This window comes from Tauraco erythrolophus, chromosome Z (assembly GCF_009769465.1).
Source record: "Tauraco erythrolophus isolate bTauEry1 chromosome Z, bTauEry1.pri, whole genome shotgun sequence".
Classification (NCBI taxonomy): domain Eukaryota; kingdom Metazoa; phylum Chordata; class Aves; order Musophagiformes; family Musophagidae; genus Tauraco; species Tauraco erythrolophus.
Genome location: NC_141496.1, coordinates 12,664,062 through 12,679,885, shown reverse-complemented (window position 1 = coordinate 12,679,885; position 15,824 = coordinate 12,664,062). Strand labels below are relative to the sequence as shown.

Here is a 15,824-nt window from a genome sequence, read left to right as displayed (position 1 = left end):
CATAGGACATGGGAGGATAAGCCTGCATCCAGTTCTGCCTCATCCTTGGGCAGGACCTGCCTGGACAAGAGCCAGCGGTAGGATCTGTGAGGTGCCACCAGCCATGCAGCTCTGGGGCTGGGGATGGAGGAGCACTGGGGATGCCACAGGAGGGCAGAGGACCATCAAGGACACCACAGGGAGGGCTAGGGCGCTCTGAGAACACTGTAGAGATGGAGAAGTATTGAGGGCACCACAGAGGAAGGTGAGGGATGGTAAAGCGTACTGCAGGGAGCACAGAAGAGCATCAGGGACATCACAGGGAGGGCAGGGGAGCTCTGAGGACACCACAGGGAGGCTGGGAAAAAAGAAGCATCTGAAAAGCTCCAGTAGACAGTGAAGCCGAAGGTGGGCTGGTCCTTCTGGTTCCTGTGGTGCTGGAACCCCTGCAGCGGTGACAGCTGGATCTTGTTCGTGGTGACAGTCACAGCCCTGTGGTAGGAGCCAGCAAAGTCACCTTTCTCCTTCATGGCTATGATGGTCATGCTGGAGCCCAGACGGCTGATTCAGTGGCCGGTCAGCACACACTGAAGCAGAGGGAGCTCAGTGTTGGTGCCGCAGCACAGCCCAGGCGCAGGCAGGGCAGCAGGAGCAGGCACCCTTGGAGCCGCAGAGGGAAAGATGGACAAGTGTGAGTCCTCCATTCACCCAAAAGTACACACTGTCCAGCGTGATGAGCTCAGGTGTGGGTTGTGGAGGCAGGTCACGTCTGAAAGGGTGCCCTGGATCCTGGCCAGCCCCAGGAAGCTCTGAGGACCTGGATCCGAGGAGCTCCTCCATCCTCCCAGGATGATGGTCCGTGCTCAGCGAGGCTGAAGCCAGAGCTGGGCGAGGAGAGAGGTGGAGGAGCAGAACAGGGTGCGCAGTCCTGACTGTGGGGCTGACAGGAATGATGACCACATGAACATGGCAGAGTAGCTATGGGACTTCATCTCTAAGTGAAGTTATAGGCTTGAAAATCAGATTTATTCTTTTGTCATCACTGCAGTGTGGCTTGGTACCCAGCTGTGTCCACGCACGCACCCAGACCAACCAGCCATGGAGTCCCTGGGTGACCTGGGAACTCCCTGGCTCCACCTGCTTAGGTGGGACAACAGCTGAACTGACCAGATGTTGGGCACTGAGATGTTGGGCACCGAGATGTTCAGTGGTGAGACATTTGTAACCAGTCAATAGGAACAGTCCCTATGCAAATGGTGGCCTAGGACAGTCTTCTACATGTGGTTAAGACGTGCTGGAGGACTCCTGCAATGGAGACTCCTTCTCCATCTGGACAGGGACTGACTGTTTGAGGGATTTGATTCCCTAGATGAGCACGCCAAGATCTCAATAAATTATTTTTTCCTGTTTTTAACCAATATGCTATGTGTGAGCACCTGCGCAACACAGATATGGCAGCAGCAACACGCTGTGAGTGACTGCAAGGTTGCCTCCTGCCTCCTCCAGCTCCCCGTGCCCCTGAAGGCATTGACAGTGCGTGAACAACCACAACCAAGGCTTGTGATGCAGCAGCAATGACTGGTTTTCCTCCTAGAGGGAGGTCTGCAGTGGGGCTGAAGGGAACCCTGCTGCTCACAAGCAGGGTTGCCCATGAGCCCAAGCTGGAAGGAGGCAAATGGTGCTGGGTTTGCAGCTCAGAGGGGAAGAGTGGACATGGGCAGTGTGCAAAGCGCTGCCAACAGGTCTTGCAGCTGGGTAAAACTCAGTGCTGATGAATGCCCAACGCCCATGGGGAAGCATCCTCAGCCACAGCCCCCCCTCAGGCCCCTGTGGGCACCTCTGGCACACCATGTCCGATCACCCACCACCCCAAAATTGAGATGCTAGATGCGTCACAGCCTTGCTGGTTGCCCTGTTATAGAGACTGATCTTGTGAACAGCTCTGCCAGTCCGTGCTCACTTCATTTCTCACCAGCATCGTGGCTGCCTGCAAGAGTTCGCAGACTGCTCAAGCTGTAGTCAGTAGTGCTGCCTTGCTGGAGCACCCCAAGACTGCTACACAGCCTCCGGGGAGCCCTGCCCTGGGGAAATGATGTTGACATGAAGGCAATAATAAAGTCAGGAGGATGCATGCAGTAAGGCTGCAGGTTAGAGAGACAGCCCACCATGGAGCTGACCATGTTCAGGAGTGAAGGCAGAGTTCTGTGATCCTGCTGCCACCCTTTTTCCTAATTCTCATGTTCCTCTACCACAGGCAAAAGACTGCACAGACCAAAGGACACCATAGCAGAGGGCTGATGTAAAGACATTCACCTCAAAAAGGCTGTAAGGGAACTGAAAAAGATGGAAAAATTCCAGGAAGGCACCAAGAAGGAAACAGCATCACCACTCCAGAAGCAGACGACAGACATAAGGGAGAAAAACGTGAAAAGCAAACCACGTGCAAGTCTGCAACAGGGCAGGCTAAAACACAGAGCAGGTGAAAAAGTTGCTAAGCCACAGGCGGTGTTAGGAAAGCTCTCCCATGGCATTTGTGGCAGGAAAACCAGGGGAGCAGAGGGAGGTGGCAGCCCCACCAGCCCACTCCTGCCTTTAGGCTGCTCAAATCCTAGGCAGGGTGCCAGTGAGAAGCATGCAGCACTGTTCGGAGTTATTTTGGGACTGGAGACTGGACAGCTTGAGGACTAAGTTTCAGATTCAGATCTGGAGCTGCGTTTCCTGGAAATCACTTGTTTTGCCTGGGAGGTGTGACTCAGGCAGCACCGGTACTGCCTGTTCAGTCATAAAGCCTGGCAGGCAGGGGTCTGGGGCCGGATTTACTGGATGTCCACTTTCCCGTAAATCACACGCATTTAGCTAAGAAGAGTTTTAGGGCTGGATGTGCTGCAGCTACCAGTGCTGTGCTGCCAGTACGGAGCAGGCTTCGCCGCCCACCCCTAGTGTGGATACAGCCAAGAGCCCACACCCACCCACCTGAGGGGTGCCTCAGTGCAGGGCGGGCACTCAGCCAGCTTTTTGGGGTGCAGAAGGGCCCCCCCAGCTTAACCTCCCACCACTCTCACCCAGCATCAAGCACAGAAGGGCCAGTGCTGGCCTGTGCTTGGTGTCAGAGGGTCACTTTGGGGATGCACTATCCCATTTAGGCTGGAAAAGGGGCTCTCTTGTGGCTAGTCTCTTCCAGGAGTCAGAGGGTGAGAGCTTCATCCCACACCTGCCACAGTGCTTTAGCCTGACTTCCCCAGGACATATTCACAGACTGCACAAGGTTGGGTTTAAAGCAAAAAAATTTATTTGTTTTTTGTGGACATCTTCCCCTGGAGCTGATAACAAGCTCGATGCTGGTGCACACTGATGCTGCTGAGGATTCTCCCAGTCTCCCAAGCCTGGCTGAAGTGAGAGGGTTCTTCCTCCTCCTTTCAGTCCATCCGAGTGAAGATGTTGCGGCCAGTCCTGCAGAGGAGCAGAACCCTGTGGGTGCCTGGCTGGTGGAGAAGCAGGAATCCCAGCCAGGTGTCCCTTGGCTCACCTGGTGGCTTTCCAGTCGCTGGGCAGGGAGTCAACCTTCTCCCGCAGTAGCCAGGAGGTCTGCAGGATCTCATCCTCACCTTCCCCAGCAAAGCACTGGCCAACGAAAACAGCTGTGGAGTCTGACAGAGCAGTGGCTGTTAGCATCCCAGCGGGACCCCAGCTGCTTTTGGGGTGGGTCCCAATGGTCATAGGGAAATGCTCTGTGGCAGAGATGCTGTCAAAGTAACTCTCGATGCTGCCTAGCCTGAACAGTGTTTCAAGAGGTGTCCTTCTGTCTGCAGACACCATACAGAGTGGGGAGAGAACAGCAAAGGACAGAAAGGAGATAGGAGAGGGAACAGAGGGGTCTGGGTGGACACTGGGACCTGCCTGAACTCCCCTCCTCATCCCACCACCGTACTCAGGCAAGACTACCGCTACAGCTACTAACCAGAAAACTTCTTCCAGTTGACAGTGAAGCCGAAGGTGCACTGCCCGTCCTCATCCAAGTGCTGGGAGCCAATGAGAGGGGACGGCTGGATGGGTTTCTTCGCACTTGACACAGCGGTGTGGTACTCACCAGAGAAGTTGCCCTCACCATCGACTGTGGTCACATGCATCCTGGAGCCCAGTTCATTCTCCCACCAGCCAGTCAGGTTGCATGCCTGGAGGACGAGCAGATGTGTCCCTTGGGGTTGCCTGCACACAGTCCCTACGCCTGCCCTGTGGGTCGAGCCCTCTGCCTGTGCCTCTTCCCCGATGCCCATGGGGTGCTGTCTTCACCTTGCTGTTCCTCTTAGGGTGTTTCTGCTCGCGGCTCGGCCACCACTTCTTGCCAGCCTTTTCGCCCTTGGAGGTCTCGGCTGCCTGGCAGAGGAGCTTGGAAAAGAAACAAAATACAGGGGCAAGCTGTGGGCAGCATCACAGCAGGGTGTTTCCAGAGCCCTGTGAGCTTTTAGTACACACGATTTATAAAGTCGATGCCATCTCAGCCATGTCAGGAGGGCCAAAAGCCGAGGTAAGCTGAGCAGAAGGGGAGAGGTGAAGAGAAGCTAAAGGCAGGAGCCCCAGACATGCAGGACCTCTCTGCTCCACCCCTGCCAGGTGAGCCCTGCAACCCCAGACCACATCTGCCCATGCATGTTGAGGATGTGTGGCATGAGTGGAGAGCCCACTGGGGTGGGCAGAGCCTTCGGGTTCACGGTGGGCACCTGCATAGCCAAGGAGGCGGCACAGCCACAACATCCCACCTGCAAGGCTCCAGCTCCTCCTCCAAGAGGACTGCCTGTCCTCTCACACCCCACCTCCCCGGGCAGGGACAAGCCACCCCCCAGGGACCCCAGGTTACCCCTGCCCCAATTCCCCTGCATGTCCTCACGGCAGGGGTCCCCCCGTGCATGCCCCTCTGGACCAGGGAAGGGATCTCCGTGCACATCCCTCCTGTGACAGGGACAACCCCGGAGCATCCCCCCTCACCTCGGAGCACCCCGTTCGGCAGGAGGTCTCTTCAGTGTCCCCACCCTAGAGCAGGGGGTCCCCCTGCAGCCGGGGATTCCCTCCGCGGGTGGGTCTTCCTCGCGTGTTCCTCCCCTCCAAGCACTGTGGCTCCCACATATGCCCCCCCGGGGTGTCTCCCACGCGTGTCCCTCTCCGGATCACGAGACCCCCACGCGTATCCTCGTGCAGCCTCCCCCGGGGTCGATCTTCCCACGCGTGTCCCCGCTCCCACGCGCATCCCCGCTCCCACCTGGTTCCCCGCCGCGGCCGCGGCCAGAGCCGCCCCGAAGGGCAGCGCAAGGACGGAGAGACTGCGGCGGCTCATCGGGATGCAGCGGCGAGACCGAATCTGTCTGTGCCGAGGCCGCCCACCGCGTTATAACGAGGCCCGGCCCCGCCTTTGCCTTCTCGGAAATTCCCGGGCGGCATCGGCGGGAGGGGCGGCGGGGCAGACCGGGATGGGGGTAGAGACGGGGACGGCGGGAGGAGGGGGATGGGGATGGGGGCAGGGACGGGGATGAGGATGGAGCTGGGCATGAGGATGGAGACGGGGATGGGAATGGAGATGAGGACCAGGACGGAGACAGGGACAAGGGTGGGAACAGGGATAGGGATGCGGACCAGGATGGAGATAGGGACCAGGACGGAGAGACAGGGACAGGGATGGGAACAGGGATGGGGATGCGGGTGAGCCGGGGGGCGGGGCTGGGAAGGTAGACTGGAGCTGCCCGCTGACATGGCCCATCCAGGGGGTCCCTGCCCCAGTGTCTCCTGGCTCAGAGCTGTGTCTGGGCTTCACCCCTGCCCTGCAGGAACCCCTGCAACCCAAACCGCACCCTAGCCCTTGCAGGCGACGGACAGAAGGACAGGGAGTCGGGAGGACACGGCGAGGGTGGGGATGGCTGCTGATCCGCAGCCGCTCCAGGGGTCTGGCAGATGAAGGAAGGGAAGCTGCCCCAGCAGCAACAGGGAAGCCCCAGGGCATTTCGGGCCGGAGGTGGGCAGCCCCGGTCGCAGGTACCGGGGGCGAAAGAACGGCCGGTGAATGTCGGGGCAGGGGCAGGACAGGGTGGGCTGCTGCTGCAGGGGAGCGGGACAGCTGCTGAAGGACCGAGGACGGGGGAGTATGGGAAGCGGGGCAGGACGGGGGACGTTCGGGGCAGCTGAGAGCTGTGGCTCTCGAGGCGGTCAGACTGTCAGTGCCGGCTTCCAAGAAACCGTGTGACTTCCTTCGCTTTCTGTTTCTGTTTCTGTTTCGCTGTTTAGCCAGCAGGTTGCTTATATCACCTCCTGTCCCATGGGCTGCCTTCTTAGGAGACTCCAGAGGAAAAGGAATTTGCAGCCGCAGGAGTGATGGAAGGGCACAAATGAGGTCTTACTGTTGCAAAAACTGATATAACATTCAAGATTTGATCAAGTAGCAGAGTTAGGGAAAAAATACTGTAAAGTATAAGGTATAGTTAGGATTGTTTTAAAACAAGGAACACAAAGACCTCACCAGCCAGCTGCTGGATTTCTATATGTATTGTTTTAAGCCAGGGAATCATAGAGTTCTCACCAGCTAACCATTGCAAGTTTTTTATGTATTGTATTAGGAAACAAATGAAGTGGTTACAGACACCAGTTCTGCTCTTTCAAAGCTCCCCCCCCCCCCCCTTACCCCTTCCCATTTTGATTTAAATATAAAGGACCCCAATTAATAGAGTTAAGTAAAAGTATCCAATGATTGTTATAGGATAAGAATATTGATAAGGTTATGTAACTAGTGAAACCAATCATTTTAAAGGTCAAATATAAGAGTGAGAATAATATGCAATTTTATGTAAAAGAACTTATGTAACAATAATCCAACAAAATAAGTCTATGAAAACCTATGGATTTTGATACTAAGGTGGACATGCTTGGATGGAGCTATCCGCTGTGTTCCCCACTCTGGAATAAAGAAGTGCCTGTTTATCTGCTTTGTGTAGACGAATTTTCTTCCCAACTGCTAACATTACTCCCTGGTCCCACATGGCTGTCCATGGCATGTCCATGGCACTGCATCCTCTGGTGGGCTCCCTGCACCAGGGCTCCCAGCCTCATCCTCCCACTTCCACCAAAGTCCCAAGGCTTTAACCTCACAGACCGCTTGGAGAGGCATTTGGGAACCCCCTCATGCTGCTGGTGACAGCCACAGTGGGTGTTTGGGGAGGATGAGCATGAGGACGAGCACAGGGTAGTTGTGGCTGTGCCAAGGATGCCGGTGCGCAACAGGCTGAGCTGGAGGGCTGCAAGTGTGCCCCAGGTTTGGCTGGGGTAGTTAACTTTTCACAGGGAGCTGGGAGGGGACACAGGTACGGCAGCTGAGCAAAACTAGCCAGGGGGGTATCCGATACCATATGGCATCATGCTCTGAATGGGAGTAATGCTCCTCACCTGGAGTAATGCGACCAGTTCTGGAGCCCCCAACATAAGAAGGACATGGACCAGTTGGAGAGGGTCCAGAGGAGGGCCACAAAGATGATAAGAGGGCTGGAGCACCTTTCCTGTGAGGACAGGCTGAAAGAGTTGGGCGCAGTCAATACAGACATCCCCTGGGCAGGCTCTGGTCCATGCGCTCTCCAGGATGTGTAGGGCCTGAGCAGCCCCAGAGCCCAGCAGGGAAGGAGGGAGTGGAGCAGAGGCTGAGGAAGGCTGGGGAAGGGTGGGCACACCATGAGAGGAAGAGGATGGTGAACAGGCCCTGACAATTTCCCAGGGCGCTGTGTGCTCACTGCCCCAAAGTCCCTGCCCCATCCGACAGTCTCTTACTCTGGCAGCTCTGAGGCAGCACCCTCCTTTGAGCCCTTCACTCCTCTCCCTGCCTGCATGGTTTATCCCCAGGGTACTCAAGGGCACCTGAGTTAGGAGCTATGGATTACGGAACTTGTGAGTTAGAAACTTCATGAGATGCTGAAGTGATGAGTTAGTGAGCTCACGCGTTAGATGGGTCTGTGCAAAGGGCATTGGGCCCTTTGCCCAATTGACATATGTTTGTTTTCTTTCCTAAATGAGCCTATAAAACAAAGTGTAAATGTACAGGCGACTTTGTCCTGTGAATTTGAGCTCCCAAAAGGAGCCTTATCCTCTTGCACCCTCCAGCTGATGGGGCAACAGCCAGTTAGTGGGTAATACATGCATATGTACACGTATACAGTAGGCATCCCTCCAGTATCTGGCCTTAGCCATCCAGTCTGCCTGGTAGCTGTGCCTGGAGCCCCAGGTACCTCCCCTGGTCCCTCCAGTATCCAGCCTGGACTTTGGGCCACCTCAACACGCCAAGCTCCCAGCTCATGACCATGGTCCCCTCTACAGGGGCTGGCTCCCAGCCCTCCCCCATATGTGCACCCAGGACCAGAGCAGTAGCTGGAAATGGAGTTTAATGGGAAGACAGGGCAGACTGGGGTGCAGAGATGCAGGATGAGGCCAGACGAGCGTGCTGGTTTGCCTACATGCAGCCTTCACCCTGACCCCCAGCTGTGGGGCATCCCGCTGCTCCATGTCAGGGACGCTGCCTTGGGCCACTCACCACAGGGCCCCTGCAGGTGCCCCAAATGGGTGTTTGGGCAAGAAGGCACCTGCCAAGGCCCAAAGCCATGACTGATAAGTGGGATTACCCAGCTGCTGTCCTCCTCCTGTCCCCTAGCCTCTTCCTTCCCAGTCCTGAAACCGCACCCTGTCCTCTCCCAGCCACTGCTCGCACCCCACCTTGCCCTGCCCACAGCCACAGAGTGGCTTCTCACACCTCTAGGACACATGAGACATGGCTCTCTGCCAGGCAGAGAGAGGTTTATTCAGCTCCCTGTGCAGAGGCAGCAAAATTTGGGAAGGGGAGCCCACCAGCAGGCTGCTGGGAGGCACTGGGAGGAAGCAGGGCAGGGCAAGGGTGTGTTTCCCGGCCAGGATGGTGGGAGTTATACAGGACCCCAGCCCAGGACCGCAGCAGCAGAGAGCCTTGGGGATGCAGGCAGGACAGCAGAGTCTGGGCAGCTCCAGTCCCCGTCCTCATCACTTGATGCGGGTGAAGACCGAGGTGCCGACCCTGTGGGGAAGCCATGTCAGCGGGAGGGGAGGCAGGGCTGTGGGGCAAGTGGCAGGGTCAAGGCTCACCTGGTGGCTTTCCAGGCATCCCTGCGGGATGGGACCTCTTCCCGCAGGAGCCACATGGTCTCCAGTGTCTCCTTCCCACGGCGGTCCACAAAGCACTGGCCCACAAAGACAGTGGTGGAGTCTGGTGGGGTTTGAGCAGGGCAGAGGGGTCTCAGATCCTACACCTCCAGATAGGGGAACCTCGGCCACCTGATCCTGGCAGACAGATGGACACCCCCTGCCACATTGCCTGGACAGACAGATGGGCACCACACCTGCCACATCCCTTGGACAGACAGACAGACACTCCTGCCACCCACCCCAGACACAGCCCTCCTCTCACCACGTCCCATGGCAGGAGCAAGTGCGTGTGGCTGGTCTGTTGCCACAGCCAGGGTTTATCTGGCTCGCTGGCTACCCCAAGATGCTGTGCTGGGTACTGCTGTACCTGAGAACTGCCACTGCACAGTGAAGCCGAAGGTGGGCTGCCCCTTGGCGTTGGGGAGCTGCTGGGCACCTTGCAGGGGTGACACCAGGATCTGCTTGTTGGTGGCCGCCACAGCGGTGTGGTAGGAGCCCGAGAAGGTCCCGGCCGTGTTGAGCGCTGAGAGGGTCATGTTGGAGCCGAGCTCGTTCTTCCACAGGCCCTGCAGATCGCACTGGGAACCAGGGGTTGTGCCGGTGCCTTAGGCAGTGCCGTGCCATGTGACCCCCTGCCACCTTGCCTGGGCGGTGGGTGAGTGCCCGGCGTATCTGGGGCTGACATAGCCCTTCTGCACGGCAGCTGGGACCGGTGGCACAGGCACCAGCTGGGACAGCACCTCTCCCCCTCGGGGCAGGGCAGTGCAGAGCTGGGGGTGCTGGGTACCCCCCCAAACCAAGGGCAGGTGATCAACACTACCCGTGGGGATAGCACGGCCAGAGCTGGCAGCCCCCTGAGCACGCTGTGCCCTGGGACGGCACGGCACGGCATGGCACGACACAACATGGCATGGCACGGCACGGCACGGCATGGCACAGCAGGAGCGGACAGCATCCCCCCCGGGCTGCCCTTACCTTCCCAGCCGCAGCGATGCCGGGGCCGAGCAGGGCCAGGGCGAGCATGAGGCAGCAGCTGAGGATCCCCATGGCGGCGGCGGCGGTGCCAGTGCCCGGGCTCTGCCTGCGCTGCCGCCCTGACCCCGCTCGGCCCCTTTTATAGCGGAGGGGCCGTGGCCGAGCAGCGGCCGCCCATGCCCGGCCTCCTGCCAAGGACCACTCGGGGGGCAGACGGGCCACCGGCCACTGCCCGGGACTGCCCGGGGTCCTGCTCCCCCTGGGCAAGGCGGGGGTCCCGCGGGAGAGGGGCGGTGGAGGCTGCGACGGAGGAGCCCGGGCCGTGGGGGGGTCGTGGCGGGGGACACACACTGGGCGTTGGGGACGGTGACAGGAGGGGCCATGGGATGCCGCGGGGGGGAGGGGGGAACGTGGGCACTCAGCCATGACAAGACGGGCGCCGCGTGGGTGTTTTCAGCAAAGCTTTATTGGGAGAAGCAGGCAGTGGGGCAGGAGCGTGGGGGTCTGCACCCCCGGCGCTGCTGGCAGCCCAGGAGCCCCCACGCTGCCGCCCTCACTCCTTCTGCGGGCGCAGGCGGGTGAAGATGTTGATGCCGACCCTGCGGGAACACGGGGAGGAGAACGTAAGGGTGGGAAATGCACCCTTGCACAGGGCAAACGCACACTCCTGGTGCCAAAGGCACACCCAGCCCCATCTCACCCCCCTGCAGCATTTGCACCTTGGCTAGACCCCCGGGGAAGCCATCTCTGAGTACCCCATCCTCAGTCAGCGCCACACTGGCAGCAGCTCTGCCAGGCGCTGAGCACTGCGAGGTGGGAGAGCCCCGACAGCCCAGAGATGCACAGGGGACCCACGCAGGACAGGGACAGGGTTCTCACCTGGTGGCTTTCCAGTCATCGTTGATGTTGTCTACTCGTGAGCGCAGGAGCCACATGGTCTTCAAAATCTCCTTTCCATTCTCGTCCACAAAGCACTGGCCCGTGAAGACGGTGACAGCGTCTGTGGGGACGGGGTGGGAGGTGAAGGGGAGCGTGGCCGAGGCGGCAGGTCAGTGCTGAGCCGTGGCCCTGCAGCCTGCCCTAGCGCAAGGGACAGTGGAGCCCAGCTGTCCCTGCCCTTTGGGGACAGCGTGATGGGGGAAGCAGGCAGGAGGGGTCAGAGGGCTGGGGGTCTTGTGTGGAGATGGGCAGGCTGCAGCTGGCTTCAGCCCCCAGTGCATCCTCTGCAGCCTGGGACTGGGAGGTGACAGCAGCCAAGGAGCTCCAGGGTCAAGGATTGGGGATCACCAGGGACACCAGAGGGGATGGGAGAGCACTGGGGACACCGCAGGGGAAGGCAGGGAATCATCAAGGACACTGTAGGGAAGGGCTGGGGAGCATCAAGAACATCACAGGGAGGACAGGGGAGCTCTGAGGACACTACAGAGAGACTGGGAAAGGAGAAGTACCTGAAAAGCTCCAGTTGACAGTGAAGCCAAAGGTGGGCTGGTCCTTCTGGTTCCTGCGATGCTGGGACCCCTGCAGAGGTGACAGCTGGATCTTGTTCGTGGTGGCAGTTACGGCCGTGTGGTAGGTGCCAGCAAACTCATCTTTTTCATTCAAAGCCCCGATGGTCATGTTGGAGCCCAGGTCGTTGACCCAGCGCCCAGTCAGCACACACTGGAGTGGAGGGGACTCAGAGTTGGTGCTGCAGCACAGCCCAGGTGCAGGCAGGGCGGCAGGAGTGGGCACCCCCAGGAGCTGCAGCCCCCCTGCCCACCCTAGCCCATGTGTCCCAGTCCTGCTTTTACCTTTCTTTCTGAGAGGCCAGGGGCCACCAGGGCCAGGCTGAGCACCAGAAGGAAGGGAGTCGCGTGCATCATCTCTGCAGCAGGCAGGTAGCCGGCGTACCCGGGATGTGGTCCTGGCAGGGATCTGCTGATGTGCCTGCTCTCTCGTCTTTTTATTGCTGCCCAGACTGGGTGGCAGCTCCGGCCAGGGCGTTGCACAATCTGGGTGTTTCCAAATTTGCAGTTCCTAGCTGTATAGGAGGGTGGTTGCATGCAGATATTCCCAGAAGTGCCTGCTGGAACTGCCCCTCCTTGTTCCTGCTTCTCTGGCAGCTCGTGGTAACGCCCTGACTACAAGGAGGGATGCTTATCCAGGGAAAACCCCTCTCAGGGACTGTTGTCCCTTCTGCCACCTGTTTACCACCTCACTGCCATGCCCCAGGATGCACAGGGGTGCCAAGCAGCCCGAACCCCAATGCACCTCAGGATCAACCGCAGCACATGGCCTCAGCCTGCACCTCTTCATGCAAACCCACCCAGCAGTGCGCTCCTTGCAGGGCTTTGCTTCATCCCCTCTGGGTACGGAAGCAGCCGCAGATCAGGCTACAAAACAGCTGGTCTCCTCTTGTCCTGGGGCTGGCGTGAAGGTTTGCTGCTGTTTTCATAAGCTAGCTTTTGTTGGAAGGAAATTATTTTGTTTATGAAAAACAAACATTCTCCAAATATGTCAGACATCACGTTTTAATGCTGATAAAAATTGTATTTATGTAGAGATTCTTAAATAACTTGAAGTACATATTTATATCATGGAATGATTTGGGTTGGAAGAGACCTTAAAGATCATCTGCTTCCAATCCTGCTGCCATGGGCAGGAACACTTTCCACTAGATCAGGTTGCTCAAAGCCTCAACCTGGCCTTGAACGCCTCCAGGAAGGTGTATAATTCTATATTATATTATATTATATAATACATAATTATATGTATTATATAAATTATATATATATTATATATATTATAGAATCATAGAATCATAGAATCATAGAATCACAGAATGGTTAGGGCTGGAAGGGACCTCAAAGATCATCTAGTTCCAACCCCCCTGCCATGGGCAGGGACACCCTCCACTACACCAGGTTGCCCAAAGCCTCATCCAACCTGGCCTTGAACACTTCCAGGGATGGGGCATCTGCAACTTCTCTGGGCAACCTGTTCCAGTGCCTCACTACCCTCAGAGTGAAAAATTTTTTTCTTGTAACCAATCTTATATCCAATACAATCGTAGGTTTAATGTTACGAAGTGCAATATACACCGTTGCCAAAAAATAAGGTCAATGGAATGGGGTAAGGGTATACCAATGATAAATAAGCACAATAACAATAATGCCAAGCAATCACACTCATGAAGAGAGGAGAATTACATTATAAACTTTAGGTATTTTTCTTCAGAGGAGAGAAATACGAGTGTGATGATGTTATATTACAGTGACCACACTTCTGTTCTAATGAATAAAGTGAAAACAGATTTCATCATTTTATGTAACAGCATTTCAGTGGCAAATAGTTTGTTGTAGACTGGAACTGTCAGTGCATTGCAGGAAAGCTTTAATTACAAGATACAACATCTGTGCTTAACAGCTTGTGTTCTGTGTCACTTAAAGAATAAATGGGGTGTGTGTGTCAGCCAGTCATGCACAAATTGATCAATAAAAAGAAGGGAAGATATTTGGGTTGTTTTAAACTATCATCTACTGTATTTTCATTAGCAAGAAACTAGAAAGCTCAGGGTATTGATTATGAGGTATGCACACAGCAATCTCTAGGTCAGTGATCCGAATCTAATTTAAAGATTTACTCACTAAAATCACTTCTCTAATAGCTCAAATGAATTGGTGATATCCTTTAGTTTTATGAATCATGAGTGTAAATTTTCTTTCTTCTTTGTTTTTAACACATGATAAACGCTGCCAGCCCAAAAGGAATAGTTGGCAGTCACATACTGTGGTAGAACTTAGGAGCCCTAGGCATAGTCAAGGAGTTTGACCTAGACATTGTACAAGCATTGATCTTGTCCCAAGCATTTACAGTCTCCCCTCCAAAACGATAGATGCCAAAAGACCAGATGAAGAAAGTAAACGCAAACAAAATTAAAACCAGCACTGAATTATCAAGGAAATCTTCCTGTCAGATGAAGAAGGAAAAGTGTCTCCTTGGAACATGAAGTAGTCATATTAAATAAACATTTGGGAAATGCTAGTGTTTAGAATACAAAGGTCCTGTGCATAAGGACAGGATCTGAGCTCGGGTCATAGAAAATACTATCCCGCTGGCTATTCAGGTGCCACTGGGATCACACTCCTTTCCGTCTACTGTCCCCTGTCAATGTCAAGATCGGCTATTGTTAAAGTGAATAAAGCACCAAGTCCCAGTGATATTATAGATCTCCGAGGAGTATATAATTCCCTTTACATTATAGTTGTTGCTGGCCAGGGAGGCTGATCTGGCTCAGTTCACACCAGATTTTCTCACCCATTCCTCAATGATTTTCAAGGCAGACTCCTAAAATCTGTGTGTTTTAATTCCCCCAGTCATCACGGCAAGGACTGCTGGAGCCTGATTTGCCAGAAAATGATCCTTTTCTTAAAAAGGAGAAAAAGTATCTCTTTGCAACTTCTCAGAAACACTTCCCAAGCTTTGCTTTCCCTTTAATCTCACATTTGAGCCTCAGTTTCTCTGACAGCAAAATTCGTCACTAACCAGGCCAGGGAGCATTGCATTTCTGCTGCCAGCATCTCAACACCACATTCTCCTCTCAGCAGGAGCCCCACAGCCCTCTCCCACCCCTGTCCGCAAAAGCTCCCAGGCCAGAGGGCTGGCAGCCCATGGAAAATTCCTGCCCTGGTGTTTGCTTCCCTGTCTCAGAAATTAACTGCACAACAATGAATATTTTCCCATACGGCTGCTATTTGCTTTGGCTGTTTTTTTGACAGGCAGGTGCTGCCTGGAGCGAGGCCAAGGTTCCTGATAATGAACACAGCCAGCCTGGGAAGGTTGCAGGGGGCAGAACGGACAACCATCACCTCCTCGCCATCACCGCTTGGCCGTGGCCTTGGTCCAGGGAGCTCCCACAGGGACCCCATGGCCGCTGCTGGGCACATGGATGGGCAAAACAAGGTCTCCATGCTGGCACCGCTGCTGATCACAACTCACATCTCACTCCCAGCCGTAGGTTTATTTTAACATCAAGCTGACGTTGGTGCTATCTGCCCACAACCTTTGTTTATCCCATTTTTAACAATCGCTAGCCCAGCGGCCTATCTTGCAGGTGCCAGTATCAGCTGCGTGTTCAAGGAGCTGGATTTGACCAGTCTGAGCTGAAGTCAAAGACAAAATGAACCAAGAGCTGCAGTATCTCGGCGGGGTTTGTACCCTCCAAAGGGCAGCCGACGAAGCGGCTCGGGGCTGGCAATCATTACCACGGCTAAATCCTTTTGTGCCATGCCTGAGCCTGGGCACAGCAGCGAGTGGGCAAGGGGGAACAGGCAGGCAGGGAAGAAGTCCAAAGCAGAAACTGCTGAAGAAGCAAAAAGTCATCAGGGCCGTGGTTTAATCCCATGTATGTCAGGGGCCAAGAAAAGGTTGATGAATAATAAGAAGAAAGGGTTAATGAATAATTAAACTTGCTGCTCAAGCTGGGGTTGAGTCAGCCTTGAAAATCAGCAGCACAGGCAAATGTCAAAAGAAAATATTATCTGTAACCACGGATTTTCCTCCCAGCCAGCAGCCGTGCCCGTGCAGGAGCTGCTGAAAGCTGAGCCTGTCAGATACAGGTTTTATTGAGGCGACGCAGTCAAAGAGCAGAAACATCCCTTGATGCAGACTGAATGCCCCAACCTCTGAAAGGTCTT

General features: G+C 55.6%; 3 protein-coding genes across 3 annotated transcripts; all 3 read right to left on the bottom strand.

Annotated features, from left to right (window-relative positions):
• Positions 1-3,395: 3,395 nt before the first annotated feature.
• On the bottom strand, positions 3,396-5,308 carry LOC104373928 (avidin). The gene is made up of 5 exons (XM_086629738.1): positions 5,234-5,308; positions 4,270-4,365; positions 3,938-4,151; positions 3,506-3,626; positions 3,396-3,429 (listed from the first exon to the last, which is right to left on the bottom strand). The coding sequence occupies exons 1-5, from the start codon at positions 5,306-5,308 to the stop codon at positions 3,396-3,398; spliced, it is 540 nt and encodes a 179-aa protein (XP_086485864.1).
• Positions 5,309-9,012: 3,704 nt separating this feature from the next.
• LOC147526330 (avidin-like) lies at positions 9,013-10,221 on the bottom strand. The gene is made up of 4 exons (XM_086629644.1): positions 10,150-10,221; positions 9,542-9,752; positions 9,115-9,235; positions 9,013-9,046 (listed from the first exon to the last, which is right to left on the bottom strand). Exons 1-4 carry the CDS (start codon positions 10,219-10,221, stop codon positions 9,013-9,015), a joined length of 438 nt encoding a protein of 145 aa, XP_086485770.1.
• Positions 10,222-10,621: 400 nt separating this feature from the next.
• LOC104369648 (avidin) lies at positions 10,622-12,049 on the bottom strand. The gene is made up of 4 exons (XM_086629539.1): positions 11,940-12,049; positions 11,598-11,808; positions 11,029-11,149; positions 10,622-10,748 (listed from the first exon to the last, which is right to left on the bottom strand). The coding sequence occupies exons 1-4, from the start codon at positions 12,009-12,011 to the stop codon at positions 10,703-10,705; spliced, it is 450 nt and encodes a 149-aa protein (XP_086485665.1). The 5' UTR covers positions 12,012-12,049; the 3' UTR covers positions 10,622-10,702.
• Between the last annotated feature and the right edge of the window lie 3,775 nt (positions 12,050-15,824).